Raw genomic sequence first — 15,881 nt, 5'->3', positions numbered from 1 at the left:
TTAGTGCAGTGATGTTAAACTCTTTCTGGCTTACGGGCCGGTTTGCAAACAAAAATTATCCTTCGGGTCAAGATAAGTCGGAAGGAAATAAAATTCAACTGCTGTATGGACTTCAAGAAAGATTCAAGAGCTTGTTACTTAAGTGTAAACAAGTACATACAAACAACATATAAAAATTATTCCTCAATTATCCAAGCTAAACCTCACCCAAGCCAGATAATAATCGATGTTCTCGTGCTTCCTTCGCGGGTCGGATTCAAAGTATTAGCGGGCCGGACCCGGAACGAGGGCCGTATGTTTGACATGTCTGAGTTAGAGGATAAAATCCCTTTGTCGTAAGTTCTCATTGACCTTTGTACTTGCTTTGTTCGTTGATCAGATTTATAATGAAAACCAAATGGGCGAGAAAGACCCAACGATAATCATCTTTATTTCAGCAATAGGAGCCGAAATTGTTAGTTCGTATAAAGCTGTTCAAGACATGTCCGAAGAGGCTTGCCGCCATACACCCAGTGTACAGGAAGGGCGACTGGGCAAGACTGTGCTAACTTCCGAGCCATCATAGTTCTGAATGATGCCTATAAGATCATGTCCCGAATACTCTTCTGCAGACTTGGGGCCATTGCTACAGATTTTGTAGGAAGCTACCAAGCTGGATCTGTTGGAGGTAAATCGACCACCGAGTGAAATGCGAGGCCGATAGGATTGGATTGAGGATTAATGCGACGTAGATAAAGTACCTGCTTGCCGGAGGCTCTGACCGTGATAGAGTCCGACTCGGAAGCAGATGATCAATTGACGGCGACGATCTCGATGATCGATCAAGAAGAGAGATAGAGTGAGCCGAAATGGTTCCAGTCACATACCACCTTTTCCTATTACCTAGATTTATAAAATCATATTTCAGACCATACTAGGACGAGAACCTAGAAACACGCTGAAATATGTTTCTATTCTAGAGCCTACGTTTCTATTCTAGAGCCTATGTTTCTATTCTAGAGCCCAAAAGAATGAATGAATGAAGAGATTAGTTAGAACAACGGTGACCGTAGGTAATATTACCGCCCCAATGTGCTCTAACATAAGGAACTAGATGCCCATCACCGAAAGGATACAAACGATATTAGAACTTATTTTCTGCAACATTATATCCGTAACAAGATCAAACCAAATATACAGAAGGATTCAGTTACTGATATCGGCTTAGGTGGATACTGGAGATGCGAGTCGTACAAGGATCTCAATAATCTAATATAGTAGAATGAAGGTTATTGAGGAATTATGGCGGCAACTAAACTAAAAAAGACCTCCTCCTTTTTGGCATAACGATCTCTAAGGTCACGCAGGCCATTTCTGGCTTACTAGACTTATTTTACCACGTAGCCAAATAGTAGTTGCCACGGAGGTACGCTCCGCATGGGATTTCATTGTTCAGCACCGGAAACACTAAAAAAGTACTAAAAGGTAAAAGTGCTTAGGGTTGGTAGTCATCTATAGCTCTTAGTTGTTAGTTTGGAAATATCGTGTGTCGAAAAATCTACGAGCTGTTACCTACGCAACAAAATTTCATAAAGGATATAACAACTACAACCACCAACATTATTAATCACTAAGAATTGATCGGAATACACCAGCCTGAGCTATTACAGTAAAATGTCAGAATTCTATCAAGATAGGAAGACACATATTAAAACAATTATTTAAGTATCTGCTACAATGCCTGTATCAGGAAATTTGTTTATTTGGGAAATATCCTATAGAAATACGCGCCAGACCGTTTCCAACTGAACTTTCTTATTCCAGTATGATGAAACTTTCTTTGTCTAAAACAACCGACACCTTTAAGCCAACTTTAAGAGGAAGGTGTTCAGTTTCAATGCTTTGTAAGATGTACGATGAACTAACCTACAGTGAATTAGACTCGCTAGACTCTGGTGGGCTGATCATGTCATTCAAAAGACTTCAGACGACCCATCCCGTAAGATCTTTTTAGGACGTCTATATTAGAGATGTGTACACTGAGTAAGAGTGTGTGAGTAAATTTAATCCTGCCTGTGAATGTATGGTTTCAACTCAGTACGTAGAATTGTTATTTATCTTTTCTCTCTCTCTCCCTGAGCCAACTAGAGACTCAACCCTTTTGCATTTCAAGTCAATGAAAATCTCTGCCCTGATTAATGAAGATACACATTTTTATAGGTACTGTTTCACTCGGTTTCAACTATCTTTAAAAAAGAGATTATCTTCAACTCTACTCCACAAGAACAGAAGAGACGTGGTAGCCCCAAACTGAGTAGAATCGATGACGTTTATGCGTCGGTCAGAAATACCGGAATAATGGATTGGCAGATGACTGTGCTCGACTGTAAGCGGTTTAGAGAATTCCTGCTGGAGGTCAAGACCCCGAAGCGGTTGACTCACTGCCTATAAAAAGTATATAAGATTTACATACATTTAGAATTGTATACTTGTATGATGGTAGTTCTGACGTTCTCAACACAATTTGTTTTCCCGCATAGCTTTGAAGCTGTTTTTGATGGTCCAACATCAATGAATTCAGCAGCTCCATTGTCTTCAAGAAACAGTAAATTATCACTTTTTTACCTATGATATCACCTTATCATAGAAATGCTAAACATATTTGACACAAAAAAACGACTGTAAAGTTCGATCGCAATTCTTGTTAGATTGATAATGATCTGGCAAAATTGCATAACATCGAAGATATGTGAAGATAGTTTAAAACGATAGTTCATGCGTAAGTGCGCGTGCAAAGTGAGATCACTTTGATAAGATAAGATAAGATCATGATAAGATAACTTTGAAAAAGTACTACTCTTGAAATTGAACTGGGAATGAATAAGCAATTTAATTCACACACCTACTATTTAGCGTCATGGCCAGGCTGTATTAAGAATTATTTTACCATGTAGCAGGATAGCAGGATAGGGAGCGGTCCATTTAATACCCGGTCCTGCCGGGTATGGACCGGCGCCGCTCATCACATGGGTGTATCTTGTCAAGTTTTTTTCAATAATTAAAATCTAATTCAAAATCTTTTTTTACTCCTTATTTGCAGTGGTCCCCCCTAATCCTCTCCTAATGCAGTGTTCCCCAAACCTATTTTCCGCGGCCCACTTGTGGTCCGTGGCTTAAGTAGAAGTGGTCCGCGGAAGAAATTTTCGGTCCTTAGACCGATTATTTTATACTAAAAAGGTTGGGGAGCGCTGCCCTAATGTATGCAATTTCTCAACTTCATTTTTACTACAAGTCATAATGATAGTAAGGAATATACATCTTAGAACTTTATAATATATTGGTTCATATTTCACACGACCGATGCCACTGTTCTACACTAATTAATGGTTTACTCATTCTACAATGCGTGCGTTACATGCTCTATCTCCATAAGATCGGAACAGATCTCCTCGATGCGTGTACCGATCTTTTTCGCGACCTCGTGCTTTTCGTTCGCCGGAAGCTCCAGGAAGCTCCACACCAGATCACCGTCAACCACGCACCGGCTCGGATTGATCGGTAGCTTGCGTGTTTGTTTGATCGTACGGTACGCCTTTGGATTTAATCCGCCCATATGCGGACTGTGCGTCAGCAGAACGTTCTGCAACATGAACAACCGCCGGTACGTTTTCTCCGGCAGCGGCAACACAAACCCAATGCCTCCGTCAAGCGTTGCAAAGAAGGTCGTATGCTTGTTGTCGTAGTTGAGCGTTCGCTTCATCACATCGGACTCGTGGAAATCGCACTGTACCCGAAACATGGCGTTCACCTGTTGCCCTAGATGGTAGTCACTTTTGCGCAACAATCGCTGCCCACCGAACGATTCACGTGATTCGGGCTGATACATGTACGTGATCAAATTGCTCTGATCGTCCGACACCAGGAAACCTAGATTGGAGTTGTCCACCACGTACTCGACCTGATACACATTCAGCGGATGGTAATCGCGCGAAACTACCGACAGCGTTCGGTACTCCTCCTGGAAGCGTAGCAAGCTGATCGATTTGTACACATCCGCCACAAGGATGAGCGACTTGATCGACACCATCTGATGCACGAAGATGTTCGTATCGATGAACGCTACGCCGACCAGATCGTCGTCCTTCATCTGCCACAGGTACACCTTCTGACCGACAGCACCCACCAGAAATCCGCACACATGCGAGATGGCCGAGACTGGACCCTTTTGATCCTTGATGATCACCTCCTTAAATTTATGCTTTGTCAACGGTTTACCGGGCTCCGGTACGACTTCGATGATGTCGTACAGCAGCAACCGGCCACGCGACGTTATGTCCTCGCTGTAGTTAAAGTTCGTACCGACCGCAATGTACTCCTTGAGCCCAGATCGAGCACCTTCGTACGTAAGACTGACATTCTTCAGTGCTATCACGTGTTCCCACTCCTCGAGATTTATCGACGTCTCGGGGACGACTTCCCAGGCAGCCGGTGTAACAAGCACCACCGAAAACCGATGGCCCATCGGGTAGAGGAATCTTTCACCCTTATTCTCCTCGGTCAGCTCCTTATCTTCGCCATTAAACCGATAGTACTTGTTGCAAATCTCTTCCGCATCCATCACCACACAGTACACCTTATTCTCGCGATGGTACACAATCTGCTTCGGTGAACTACGCAGCGGAATCTTTCGCACCGGCCACACCGAATCGTACGATAGATAGGTCGGAAAGATGGAAATTTTCAGCTCGTACTGCTCATCGAAGTACAGAAACCCGTTGGGACAGTTTACATTGTTAAACGGTGCGAACGCTTTCATGACGGTGCGCGCATACAAACGATGCGATCGTAGCTCACCGTGCGCGGTCAGGAACAGAAAGTAGGGTTTCTCCCCACACACCGCTACCCCAGCATATCCCGACACATTGGCGAAGTAGCGTATCATAGAAATGTTCTCGTACAATACCTTCGTTGCAAGTTCGTTCGTCTTTGTGGCATCGCTGGCTGGATCATCTGCCGTATCACCCGTCACCGTCGGCTCGAGATTGGCGAACCGAGCGGGAACGGTTTTAAACATTGGACACGTGACGCTGGTTGAAAGTCGCTTGAAGCGCAACTTCAAGTGCCCTTTCGAGTATCTAAACACACGATAAATTAGCAAATCGTGCTCGAGACGAATGAACAGCAATGGACGAGATCCGTAATTGCCCAACGCCACCATAAGTATCTCTTTTGGCAGCAGTGACGCAGCCACACCGAACGTTGCCCCGAACGCACTGGTTGCGTCCTCTTGCATAGCACCCTTTCCCATCGGTAGCGGTACAAACTCCATCGAATCGGACAGTACCTTATTACCATTGCCCACGTTGGTGATTAAATAAACGAGCTTCAGGTCGGGCATTGAGTAAATTTCCAGCGTTCCATTTTCCCGGGCCGCAAACAACCAGTACGTCGGTTTCACCTGTTGCATGTACTTCATCCAGAAGTCCGCATTGCCTCCACTTTTACCCGCGATCGCCATATCCGCCATAGATGTCATCTTAAACGAGCGTCCCGATTCACCGTACAGCAGATCCTCCTCATCCTCGATCTTCATGTGCGGTTCCGGTTTCATCGATCCGAATCCGCTTGAGTAAGCGGACGCTCCACCACCCTTGCTGAGATCATATACGTCCTCGATCTTCTTCGTGAATAGCCCGGATACGTCGCGGTACGCACTGATCGCAACTACCGCCGGACTAGGACTGATGGTGTTTTTGTTCACCGCCAATCGTGGCGTTCCTTTGCCTTCACGTAACGCAAGCGTTATGACGCGACCCTCCGATGATCGTACGCACACGTACGGGTCCACGATCGAGACCGATGCAAGCGGACAGCCGAGATCGATCGGAATGTTTTGTAACAGGCGCGTACCTTGCAGTAGCCGAATCGACTTCGTCGTCACCTGCACAATGAACCGGTTCGAACCAATGTTTCCCACGTGGATCGTCGGTACGGAAGTGGCAAAGCCCGTATTTTCGATCTCGTTAATCTCTTCGCCTGTCTGCAGCACCATTGTACCGTTCTCTTGCGACAGTATCATAAAAGCGTGTGTGGAAGGTCCATCTTCTGTCTTTCGTGCTATCGCTTCATCAAATACCGTCCAAACATCAACACAACCCGACAACCCGAAGCTTGTGATCACTTGCGGTTTAATGGAGCTTTGCAACACACACAGTGCACCGTTTTTGCCGTGTCCGCTCGATGTCACCACCTCGATATCGAGCTTGTTCGATGCAATCTGCACCTCGGGTGGATTGTCCACATCCTCCTCCGGGATGCGTTCGCCAACCGCCATATGGGCGATCGGGCCAATATTAAGCACATTATCGCACACCTCGAAAATGTAGCTCGTTAGCTGTACGGACGTTTTGTACCCGCTGCCATACACCTCCAGTTCTTCCTCTTCCATTCGGGGGCGTTTCGGTTCCTTCTCGACCGCTCCACTATCGTCGATCGTAATAACCAAACTTTCATCCTTTTCTTTGAACCGCAACAGAAGTGAATTACCCAACCGGGATCCGAGAAATAGATATTCATCCTCACACACGCAGATCTGGAAATGGTACGACAGTAAGATTAATTGTTTTGCCTAATGCATCTCTCACACAAGGGTACACTTACACAACTCGTTAGCACACTGGCAGCGGCTTTGTTGAAGTGAAAATTTCTTACACTACGCATCGAATCGGCACAAAGCGTCAGCACGTACAATTCGCCACCCTTGAGAGAAAGAACGAGCTTTTCCGGTTCAATGAAACACACCTGCGCCGCATCCAGGCTGATTCGTACACCATCCTGTGGTTCTGTTTGAATATGAAGCATGATTCCATTACTATAGGGTGGGGTTTTTTATAAACATAAAACTTATCATTACTTACTCAAAGGAAAACTAGTGCTATGATCCGCACTGCTGTTCAAACTAACACCGTACGGTGGCACACTCTGGTTGAGATAGATCAGCGAGTTGACACACATTATTAAACAACCACCGATCGGTTTATTGATCGGTATCGCTTGAATACAATCGAACGGAAGGCTGTTTACCGTCCAAATAACAGGATGTACACGCTGCTGGATGTTTAGCGATAGTGCTACCATCGTGCACGTATCCGAACGAACAGCGATACGACTGTGGAAAGAAAACAGAACCTTTAATCATATCCGTACATAACAGCACTGCTAAAACCCCGTTAGCTTACCCCGGAAATGTCCGAACGGGTTCGTATAGAATTAGCAGCGTAGGTTCGTAGTATCCGTGCAGAAACTGAATATCGATTACGTTATCAATCTTCTCGTCCAAATCCTTCAGCTCGATAATGTACGATGCAAGGATGGGTGTTTTTGCCACCAGTTGCACCGGGGCTTTCTTTATCGGCTTCACATCCTGCAGCTCGATCTCGTCCAGTGAGCTATCCTTGCGAAACGGCAACACCACAAGCTTCCGCCCGTAAACCAACATTACAGCACACCGATTGTCTGGATCGACGCGTACCATCGGTATGTGATAGTGACCGGTCCAACCGCCCCGAATGTCCTCATCCTCGAAGTAGTGCAACGAGAGCGTCTTGAGATCAAAGTTGTCCGGATCGAACTGTAGCACCGAAAGTTTGGCGTCGGGGAAACTGATCAACAGTGCATCGCGCAACGAACCGGCCAACGAAACTGATTGCATGCTCTTGATGTTACCGTACAACCGGTACGAAGCCATACATTCGAGCTTCATGTTTGGTGGTCGTGTTGCTGAAAATGATAACATTCCGAGTTAGGTATGATGCGGCACGCACATAGAATGTACGCTTACCCGTGTACTTATCCCTCGTAGCTGGATCGGCATCCGGGATGACACGATACACTTTGAGTACGTTGGCACCACCGGTAACGAGCGATTTTTCATTGTGATTAAAGAAATGGCACGTTAACGAGAACTCTACTGCCGTCGCTTCGTGCGGTTGCTTGCACAGTGAAAACATGCCGAAACTTTGCACAATTCTCACCAAGCACAATTGCTACGATAACCTCTGCCTGTTTAAATCATTCCCTCACGCAATCTTACACACGCTGATAGGTAATTTTTGGAGTACAAAATCAAATAACTCGCGATATTATGAGATTTATTCCGTAGATGTAGCAAGTGTTTTTTCTTTATTTTACGAAAAACAACAAAAGCCGGCGTGTGTTTTTGACAACCACATAGCGTGCTGTCAATTTATCCCTTTGGGAACGTCAGTTTGGCGGCAGTTGCTTTTATAGCACGGTTTGGCAAACTAACTACGATCGCGTGGATGACAAATTTGAAATCGTCGTTAGACATCTTTATCATTTTTTCATTATACCTAATGTAATTTCATTAAAACAAATATTCCATTTGCTAACCATATAAATGGTGATTTGACTGAAATGTACATCACTATGATGGAAAAATATACGTTGAAAAGCATGTACGTGATTAGCAATATAAAATCCCACCCCTAAGGATTGTTTTAAAACATTAGCAAACTTCAATCTGTTAAATCTATTTGAAAGATTCTTTCTAATTGTGATATTATCATAAGTTACGGAAAAACACAATTTAAAATATAACAAAAGGAGAAACAATATTCGAATAGGGGCAATTCGTTTGCCATTTTGCAAATATATTAAAACATTCTTTCGTACTTCCTTAATTGGCATGGTGTACAAATACCGGTAATAGTAATAGTGTTGTGTGTTTTTGTTTGCGTCTGTCTATACGTGTACGAGTGATTAATATGTACATAATATATATATTTTCATAATCATCATCATCCGCATCATCTAGTCATAAAATAATAGGAAAGGGATATAGCATAATATGGATATACCTTTTTTATAAAATGAAAAACAATAGCAATAACGTTTTGTTTCTTTACAATAATAATGCTTCCTCTACTTCATATTTCCATGTCCACTTCATACTAGCACCTCTTGCCACTTTTCTTCATTGGCTGATATCGTGATGATCGAAATAGGAAAACGGGATCCTCTTATTTAAACTCTACTGGCTAGAATGTGTTTGCATATTTTTCTTTTCAATTTTCTTTTTTTTCCTTTTGTTTTACTGTTTTTTTTTTGAATGTATATTTTCTTAGCCTACGCTCCGTGTGTGTGTTTAAAGTCTATGTGTTTATATATAATTCGTATCGCTTTATGTGTTAAAGTAAACTTACGCACGCTAGCCCAGTTTCGAATTTGTTTGCCGTATTTCTCTAGGAGTAAAGTTTCACCTATTTCTTCCTTCAATTTACCGTTTCTCTTTAGCGTCAAACAACAGTATTATGTTGTGTGTGTGTTTTTTTCTTCTCGTGGATCAATTTTAAATTGTTTCCTCAAGCGAATGTGCGCGCTTTGTTAGTTTATGCATTTTTTTTATGTTTATATAATCTTACTTACTTCCATTGCTACCATCCTTGACAACGCTCAATCATTAACAAACACAGTTAAATAGATAAATACAACTCCTAGAACAGAGTCAGCTCAAATAAACTACACAACGGAAAAGAGATAAGTGCGCTTACCTAACTTCCTTATTGCTTCCCCATATTGTATCCCTATACTAATATGTTTAATGGTGATAACGAAAATGAAACGTGAAACTAGATCAAATCCTTGCTTTGAAATCTTTTTTTTCGGTGTTTTTTTGTTTTCGCAAGACAGGCAGATAAAATTTACCAGCAGCACCTTTCTTTTATTATTTGCGCCTATTATGGTCGTTATTTCGCTTGTCTTATGTTGCTGTTCCTGTTCTTACGCAAACGAAACGGCGTTATGGAGATGTTTGAGTGCCTTATCCCCATCACCTCCCCTAAAAGACCACCCGTTCCTTACATCTTTTTTTTCTAATGCCAGACGATTACACGTTAATTATGAGGAGTAGAGCGATAGAAGCAGCAGTAGCAACAGCTAGCAGCAGCAGCAGCAGCAGTTCAGTTTTATGATGAGTTGCATAAACCAAAAAATAGAGGCAAAAGGCAAAAAAAACAGAAGAAGGCATATACATAGCTAATGTGGTAGCCGGACTGCCACTTCTTCTTCTTCGGGTTTTGGGCTTGTTAGGTTAAGTGGCATGTTGCTCGTTGCTGCTGCTGCTGCTGTTGCTGCTGCACACCATGAAACAACAAAACGCGGAACACATTACTCCCCGGGCGTGTGATTGGCGGTTTTTAGTGAGAAATGTTACTCGCGTGGCATGTGTTACGCAATGTAGATAGGAGAGAGAGAGACTGTAACAGCAAAACAGTTCCAAAACCGGGCCAAATAATCCTGGCCCCCCGATGATTGTCCAGTGTTGTGTCTCGTTTCCTTTTGCTCCCCTACCCCTCCCCCCCCCCCCCCTGGCGTCTCAATTCACAATAATCGATCGATTGATCGCGTGTGTACGATTGAATAAAAGTAGTTGCCCGTATCGAACTGTTACGGCATCGTATCCCTTACACGTGAACACACACAGATAAAGAAACTCCCCATTGAGGGGAAACAAAACATAAAAGGGTGGGAAAATTCAATCCATTACCTCCCTTCTTCTTAGATTGGTGCATCAAAAACAACAACAAAAAAAACAAAAATTGTCTTATGATTTAGAGGGGGTGGCGATCGACACACTATTCACCCGTAATGGGGGTGATGATGGAATTAAGGGTTTTCGGGTGGACCAGCGCATTTATGTAAACTTTCACTTTTTTTTTTGCTCCACTACATCGAGCACATAATTCCCACACCACTTGTGCACAAAAAGCAGATGGCGAAATGCGCGAAATTTCGTATCACAATTCAACCGAAAATGACACGGCGCACAGGCTTGTAAAATCATCATCCTGCCTTTTTTGGTAGAGGGGGGGGGGGGTGTTGCTGTATCTAAGTGCGGAGGGGGAGCAAGGCGGACAAGCGGTAGTAAATGGGACTGCGATCGGCCGCACTAAAGTTCATTGACATACGGTGTACGATCGGTGCCGTACGGTGGATCCACAGGGTGATGGAAGGTTATACGATCACCTTCGAATAATTGCTTTCAATTATTGCTTCTCACTAATGGTGATTGTGTGTGTGTGAGAATGAGAACATCAAACCATTTTCATACACAATTTGCACATTACAAAAATTGCACAAATTTATAAAACAAATGTAAAAGTTTAGTTAATAACATCAAAAGTTATCAATACGGACAGGCCGTTCTATCTGTATAAAAAGAAACGTCAAAAGTGATCGCGCAAAAAATCATGTAACAAAGGAATCTCTCTTTAAAACACGAGAGATAATTATATAAAAAAAAAAACAAAAAAAAAACTTAAAAAAAGCAAATATAAAAAATCCATTCCCTGTCACCGCTGATCATCGTTATCAGTGTTACTTTCATTAGCAATAAAAAAAACACACATACACACACATTTACAATCGCTTTCCTATTTGCTCTTCCTCTCCCACTTTACATAAACCACACAGTAATAACAAATCGCGCCAAAATCAAGGTTCCATTTGAATGATTTACTTCGCGAAAGTCTAATCCCGCGGACATACAACAGTACTGTGGAGCAAAGTAAAAAGCAAAACACACCGATCTAATCTTTTGTATGTGTCCAAAAACAAAAAAAACACATCTTCAACCACCGACAACACCACAAGACCAACCAGCCCGTCATTTTAATTTTCTCACCTAACGGAAACAACTTTCAAAAACCTTCGACGCCTCTGTTGTTTCACCCCCAGTTCGTCCACGCGTCGTAAAGGCTGGTTTTTGGGGTTGCAAATCGAATCGATCATCGACAACCGTTTGTGTTGTACGATAATGGGCAAGAAGACAGGCACAGACCGAAGCTTATGCTTATGCTTCGTTTGCTTTTGCTTCACCTCCTCATATTGACATTCCAATCCGATGATGATCGTGGTGGTGAAGGTTGATTTGGTGAATGTTAGGCTCGACAAACCAACTTTCATCTTCGTGTGCATATATATGCAATCAAACACAAAGCAACATTTAAAAGAAAAAGGGGAACTTCTATCGCACACCATCAATGCGCACATGGATGCTTGGAACGATGCAAATACATATCGCATCTTCACAAATCCAACGCAACGCATCTTCATCGCCATCTTAAAGCGCGTCCATTTTCGTCGCATAACGAAAACCATTAAAATTCATCTCACCCTTCCCCCTATTCCCAATTAAACACAAGAGAAGGCGATCGAAATGGGTTTATACGTGTGTATGCATGTGTGTGTGTGTGTGTGTGTGTGTGTGTGTGTGTGTGTGTAGAAGAGAAAACTGCACTATTGCAACCGATGTGGTCCACAGTGCGAACCTAACTTTGAACCATGGGCAGACCACGAGAAATAGACGACATGGCCGACGACCTCGCGGGGAATTAGATTTTAGTGAAACGGTTTTTTTTCCTCTTCTGCGTTTTATTTCTGCACGACCATTTCGCAAAGGGGCCGCACACCCTTCACTTTGCGTGCTGCTGTATGCATGTATTTGTGCAACGTTTGCACCTAAAAAAGCACATCACGGATATTTGCTGCACTGCGTACGCCTCTTCTTTGGTGGACTGCTTGGCGGACTCCGTTACGGCTACTCTAAGTGTGGTGGATCACACAAAACAGGGAACGGAACAACGGATTGCCTTCAGATTGATAATGGGCAATGCGATGTCTCGCTCTCTCTCTCTCTCTCTCTTCTCCCTAAGCAAGTGACGGAAAAGTGGCGCTCTTTACGCGCCTTTACCGGATTTCGCTTCATGTGTTGCGCTATTGCATATTTGCTCTCGCTCACCCGCTTGCGCCGCTTTCTAGCGGCACACACACACAACACAACAACAAAAAAACCTAGTCCGAAACATGATCGAACCGTGTCTTGCTGGTTGGTCCTATTCCATCTATTCCTTTCTCTTCTAGCCATATATTTATTCATGTCTTCCTGCCTGCGCTTCGAAAGATGATGCGATGCCTAATATCGCGCGCGCGGTCACACACTGTGTTATTGTTTCGTTCTTTCCTACGTGCATCCCTCTTGTCTTGCAAGCCATCTACTTTTAGTAGCGGTTTTTTTTTGCTGTTGTTGCTCCCTGCTTCTTTCCCTTCTTCTGGGCCTAGCTGGTAAAGGAAATAACCCTACACACCTTCCTATCTGCGCAATCACCTGGACACTCTACCATCTCCACTCTTCAGCAAGATCCATACCTATGATCTGCTTCTGTGCTTCCCAAGTTGCCACGCCACCACCGTTCGAGTTCGCTAATGATCGTGATGTTTCGAATGCAAAGTACCGTTTTTGCCACACACACACACAACAGGGTGGTTGGTTTGAACCGATCGCCCTCCTATCGACTACCGTCGTATACCTTTTGTGTGTATGTGTGTGTATATATAAAAGGGTCAAAAGAGGAAACGCGGATAAGGTGATTTGGAGCTAACTAACGTCTGGCCTCCGGTCAGTGGCTTTTTTCCCACCGGAATTAAGGAAGCAACATGGAGGAAAGATAAACGACGACGGCATAACCTTATTTTGCGCTTACCATTAATAGTATATATAAAGATATTCAAAGAACGAAGGATGAGTTGTTACTACCGACTGCTATGATTAAGAGGCACTACCCGCGCGCACATTCCCAGTATTACTCCTTGCATCCTCGGAGAGAAGGAGTTCCTCGTGCTATTCGAATTCGACTACTCTGCTCCTGTGCGTTTACCCATCTACAAACCCCAATTTTTTTGCACCCAAGTCATATTTATATTCGCATTAGATCTACTATCACGTCCTTTTAGTGGGTGTTTGGCCCTGCCCATATAAACATAACTACCCTTTCTGCTAGTACTCGAAGTAATTCCATCCACCGGCACCGTAATCGAGGGCCCGCAGCAACATTAGTTATACGGTCATCGTCAGATAGCCGCGCTGTCCGTGATGCTGCAGCTGGCTGGTCAACAGTGAACCGCCCGCATCCGGCCGACTGTCCTTTTGGGCCTGAGCCGCACAAAAGTCGGGCGTCGACACGGACCTTGACAGATTGCCGAAGCTGAAGATCGAAACCAGTGACGTTATCCGATCGATACTTTCAACCGATGGCGTTGGCGGTGCATCCGTGTCCGAATGTTCCGGATCCGCCGTCGCATCTGTTTGCAGCTCTGGAGACTTAGACACCGGTGGAAGATTCGTGGTGGTGAGATTTTCCGCTTCCAGCTGTTGGTTTACACATTCGGACAACGTTTCCGCATCTCCCGAGCAGATGGTTTCGTGCGGTGACGAATAGAACTGTGGTGGACTGGTATTACCGTGGCTACTGCTACATATGGCCGGCGTTAGAGGGCGCTGGGGATCGGAAGTCTTCATGCGCTTGGCTGAGAGTAGCGCTATTGGCAGGATGCGATCATCATCTTCGGCGGAGCCGTTAGCTGTAGCGCAATTGGCCGTACCAAGCACCACCGTAGAGGACTCATCGGTCGTTGACGAACGGCGACGTTTCGCTGGACTGGATGCGGAACTATTGTCCAACGGCTGTTGCTGGTAATGGTCACCTTCTGTGCGGTGTCTTCGACGTCTTCGTTCGGGCCTTCCCACCGTTCGCCGATCGTCCAGATCGAAGTAACGCATAGCACCCTTCGAACGGACCGCTGATTCAAACTGCTTCACCAGTGCCGGCGTTTGCTCCTCCACCACTTCCGGCTTCCGCTGATGGCAGGACAGATCCTGACAGGTGTTTTCTTCTTCATCATCTTCCTCGTCTTCAAGCTCTTCTTCGTCGTCTTCGTCGCCGAAACTCGACTGCAGGAATGGAAAGGACCCACCAGAGTTAACGTTCTCCTTATCCTCAGAGGCACCTATCCACGGTGCTAGTGCGGGCAGTAGGAACAGATGGGACACATCATGGGGAGGCGATGGGAGTTGCTTATCTTCGCCATCCCCGCCGGTCGGTGTCTCTTCCTCCTCGTCTTCCTCGTCCGTGCGCGTGCCGGACGATGCACCACCATTGCGGCACATGTTGAGCGGCTCAAGTGGAAGACCACCGATCGTAGTAGGCAGAATGGTACTGTCGTAGTCGTACGATAAGCTCTCCCCAACACCACCACAAACGGAAGCAGACGTTTCATCCTCCTCGACCGGATCGACCAGTTCGTCCTCTTGGGTGGTGCCTATCGTTGACAGATGGGATTGAAGCTTCTCATCCCCCTCACTGCACTTGTTGTTGCCGCACTCATCATCACAACTGTCACTTGATGAGCTGTCACAGTGCCCCGCCAGCAGATAGGCGGCATTCTGCTGCTCCTGCATCAGCTGATGATGGTGCTGTTGCTGTTGCTGCTGCTGCTGCTGCTGTAAATAGTGGCCGTGCACGATATGGTACGCTTCCTCCATAAAGATGTAGCGTGCCTTCTGCAGCACGGTCGCCACCAGCAGGTTCTTGTGCAGCGAAACCCCACCACGGCAGACCCGCGATTGGGCTATTTTCGCCAGCGATATCCCGATCAGCCGCTGGGCTTCCGCCATCGTTTCGAATTTGGACGCCGTCTTTGTTGCCGCTGCTATCGGGCCACTGTCGCCGTCGTCCGGTGCCGTGTTGCAAACGGACGGTGGTTGATTATGATGCTGCTGCTGCTGGTGCTGCTGCTCGCTGTGCCTCGCTGCCCGAGACACAATCGAAACCGGAGCTTGCTTGGTTCGTATTTTGATGGCTTTTCCACACCACACGCGACGGAAGGAAAAATCGCCGCACGCGCGCTACTTTGATTGATTACGCAGTCGACAATCACGGCTGCACACATGCACATATAGATTTCTTGCCGCACACAAAATGCACTTAACGTGGACGATTGCACCCGCTGCAAGGGGTGAAGCGATTCGATCGCTTATTTCCGAT

General features: G+C 45.0%; 2 protein-coding genes across 2 annotated transcripts; both read right to left on the bottom strand.

Annotated features, from left to right (window-relative positions):
- Nucleotides 1–3,292: 3,292 nt before the first annotated feature.
- On the bottom strand, nt 3,293–8,235 carry LOC125768760 (cleavage and polyadenylation specificity factor subunit 1). The gene is made up of 5 exons (XM_049436837.1): nt 7,820–8,235; nt 7,218–7,758; nt 6,897–7,147; nt 6,640–6,821; nt 3,293–6,571 (listed from the first exon to the last, which is right to left on the bottom strand). The coding sequence occupies exons 1-5, from the start codon at nt 7,986–7,988 to the stop codon at nt 3,377–3,379; spliced, it is 4,338 nt and encodes a 1,445-aa protein (XP_049292794.1). The 5' UTR covers nt 7,989–8,235; the 3' UTR covers nt 3,293–3,376.
- A 2,120-nt stretch (nt 8,236–10,355) lies between these two features.
- On the bottom strand, nt 10,356–15,618 carry LOC125768770 (uncharacterized). The gene is made up of 2 exons (XM_049436855.1): nt 11,000–15,618; nt 10,356–10,708 (listed from the first exon to the last, which is right to left on the bottom strand). The coding sequence occupies exon 1, from the start codon at nt 15,509–15,511 to the stop codon at nt 13,895–13,897; it is 1,617 nt and encodes a 538-aa protein (XP_049292812.1). The 5' UTR covers nt 15,512–15,618; the 3' UTR covers nt 10,356–10,708; nt 11,000–13,894.
- Between the last annotated feature and the right edge of the window lie 263 nt (nt 15,619–15,881).

The sequence above is a fragment of the Anopheles funestus genome, chromosome 3RL (assembly GCF_943734845.2).
Source record: "Anopheles funestus chromosome 3RL, idAnoFuneDA-416_04, whole genome shotgun sequence".
In the NCBI taxonomy this organism is placed as follows: Eukaryota; Metazoa; Arthropoda; class Insecta; order Diptera; family Culicidae; genus Anopheles; species Anopheles funestus.
The sequence above is the reverse complement of the archived record's forward strand: the minus strand, read 5'-3'. Positions and strand labels throughout refer to the sequence as shown.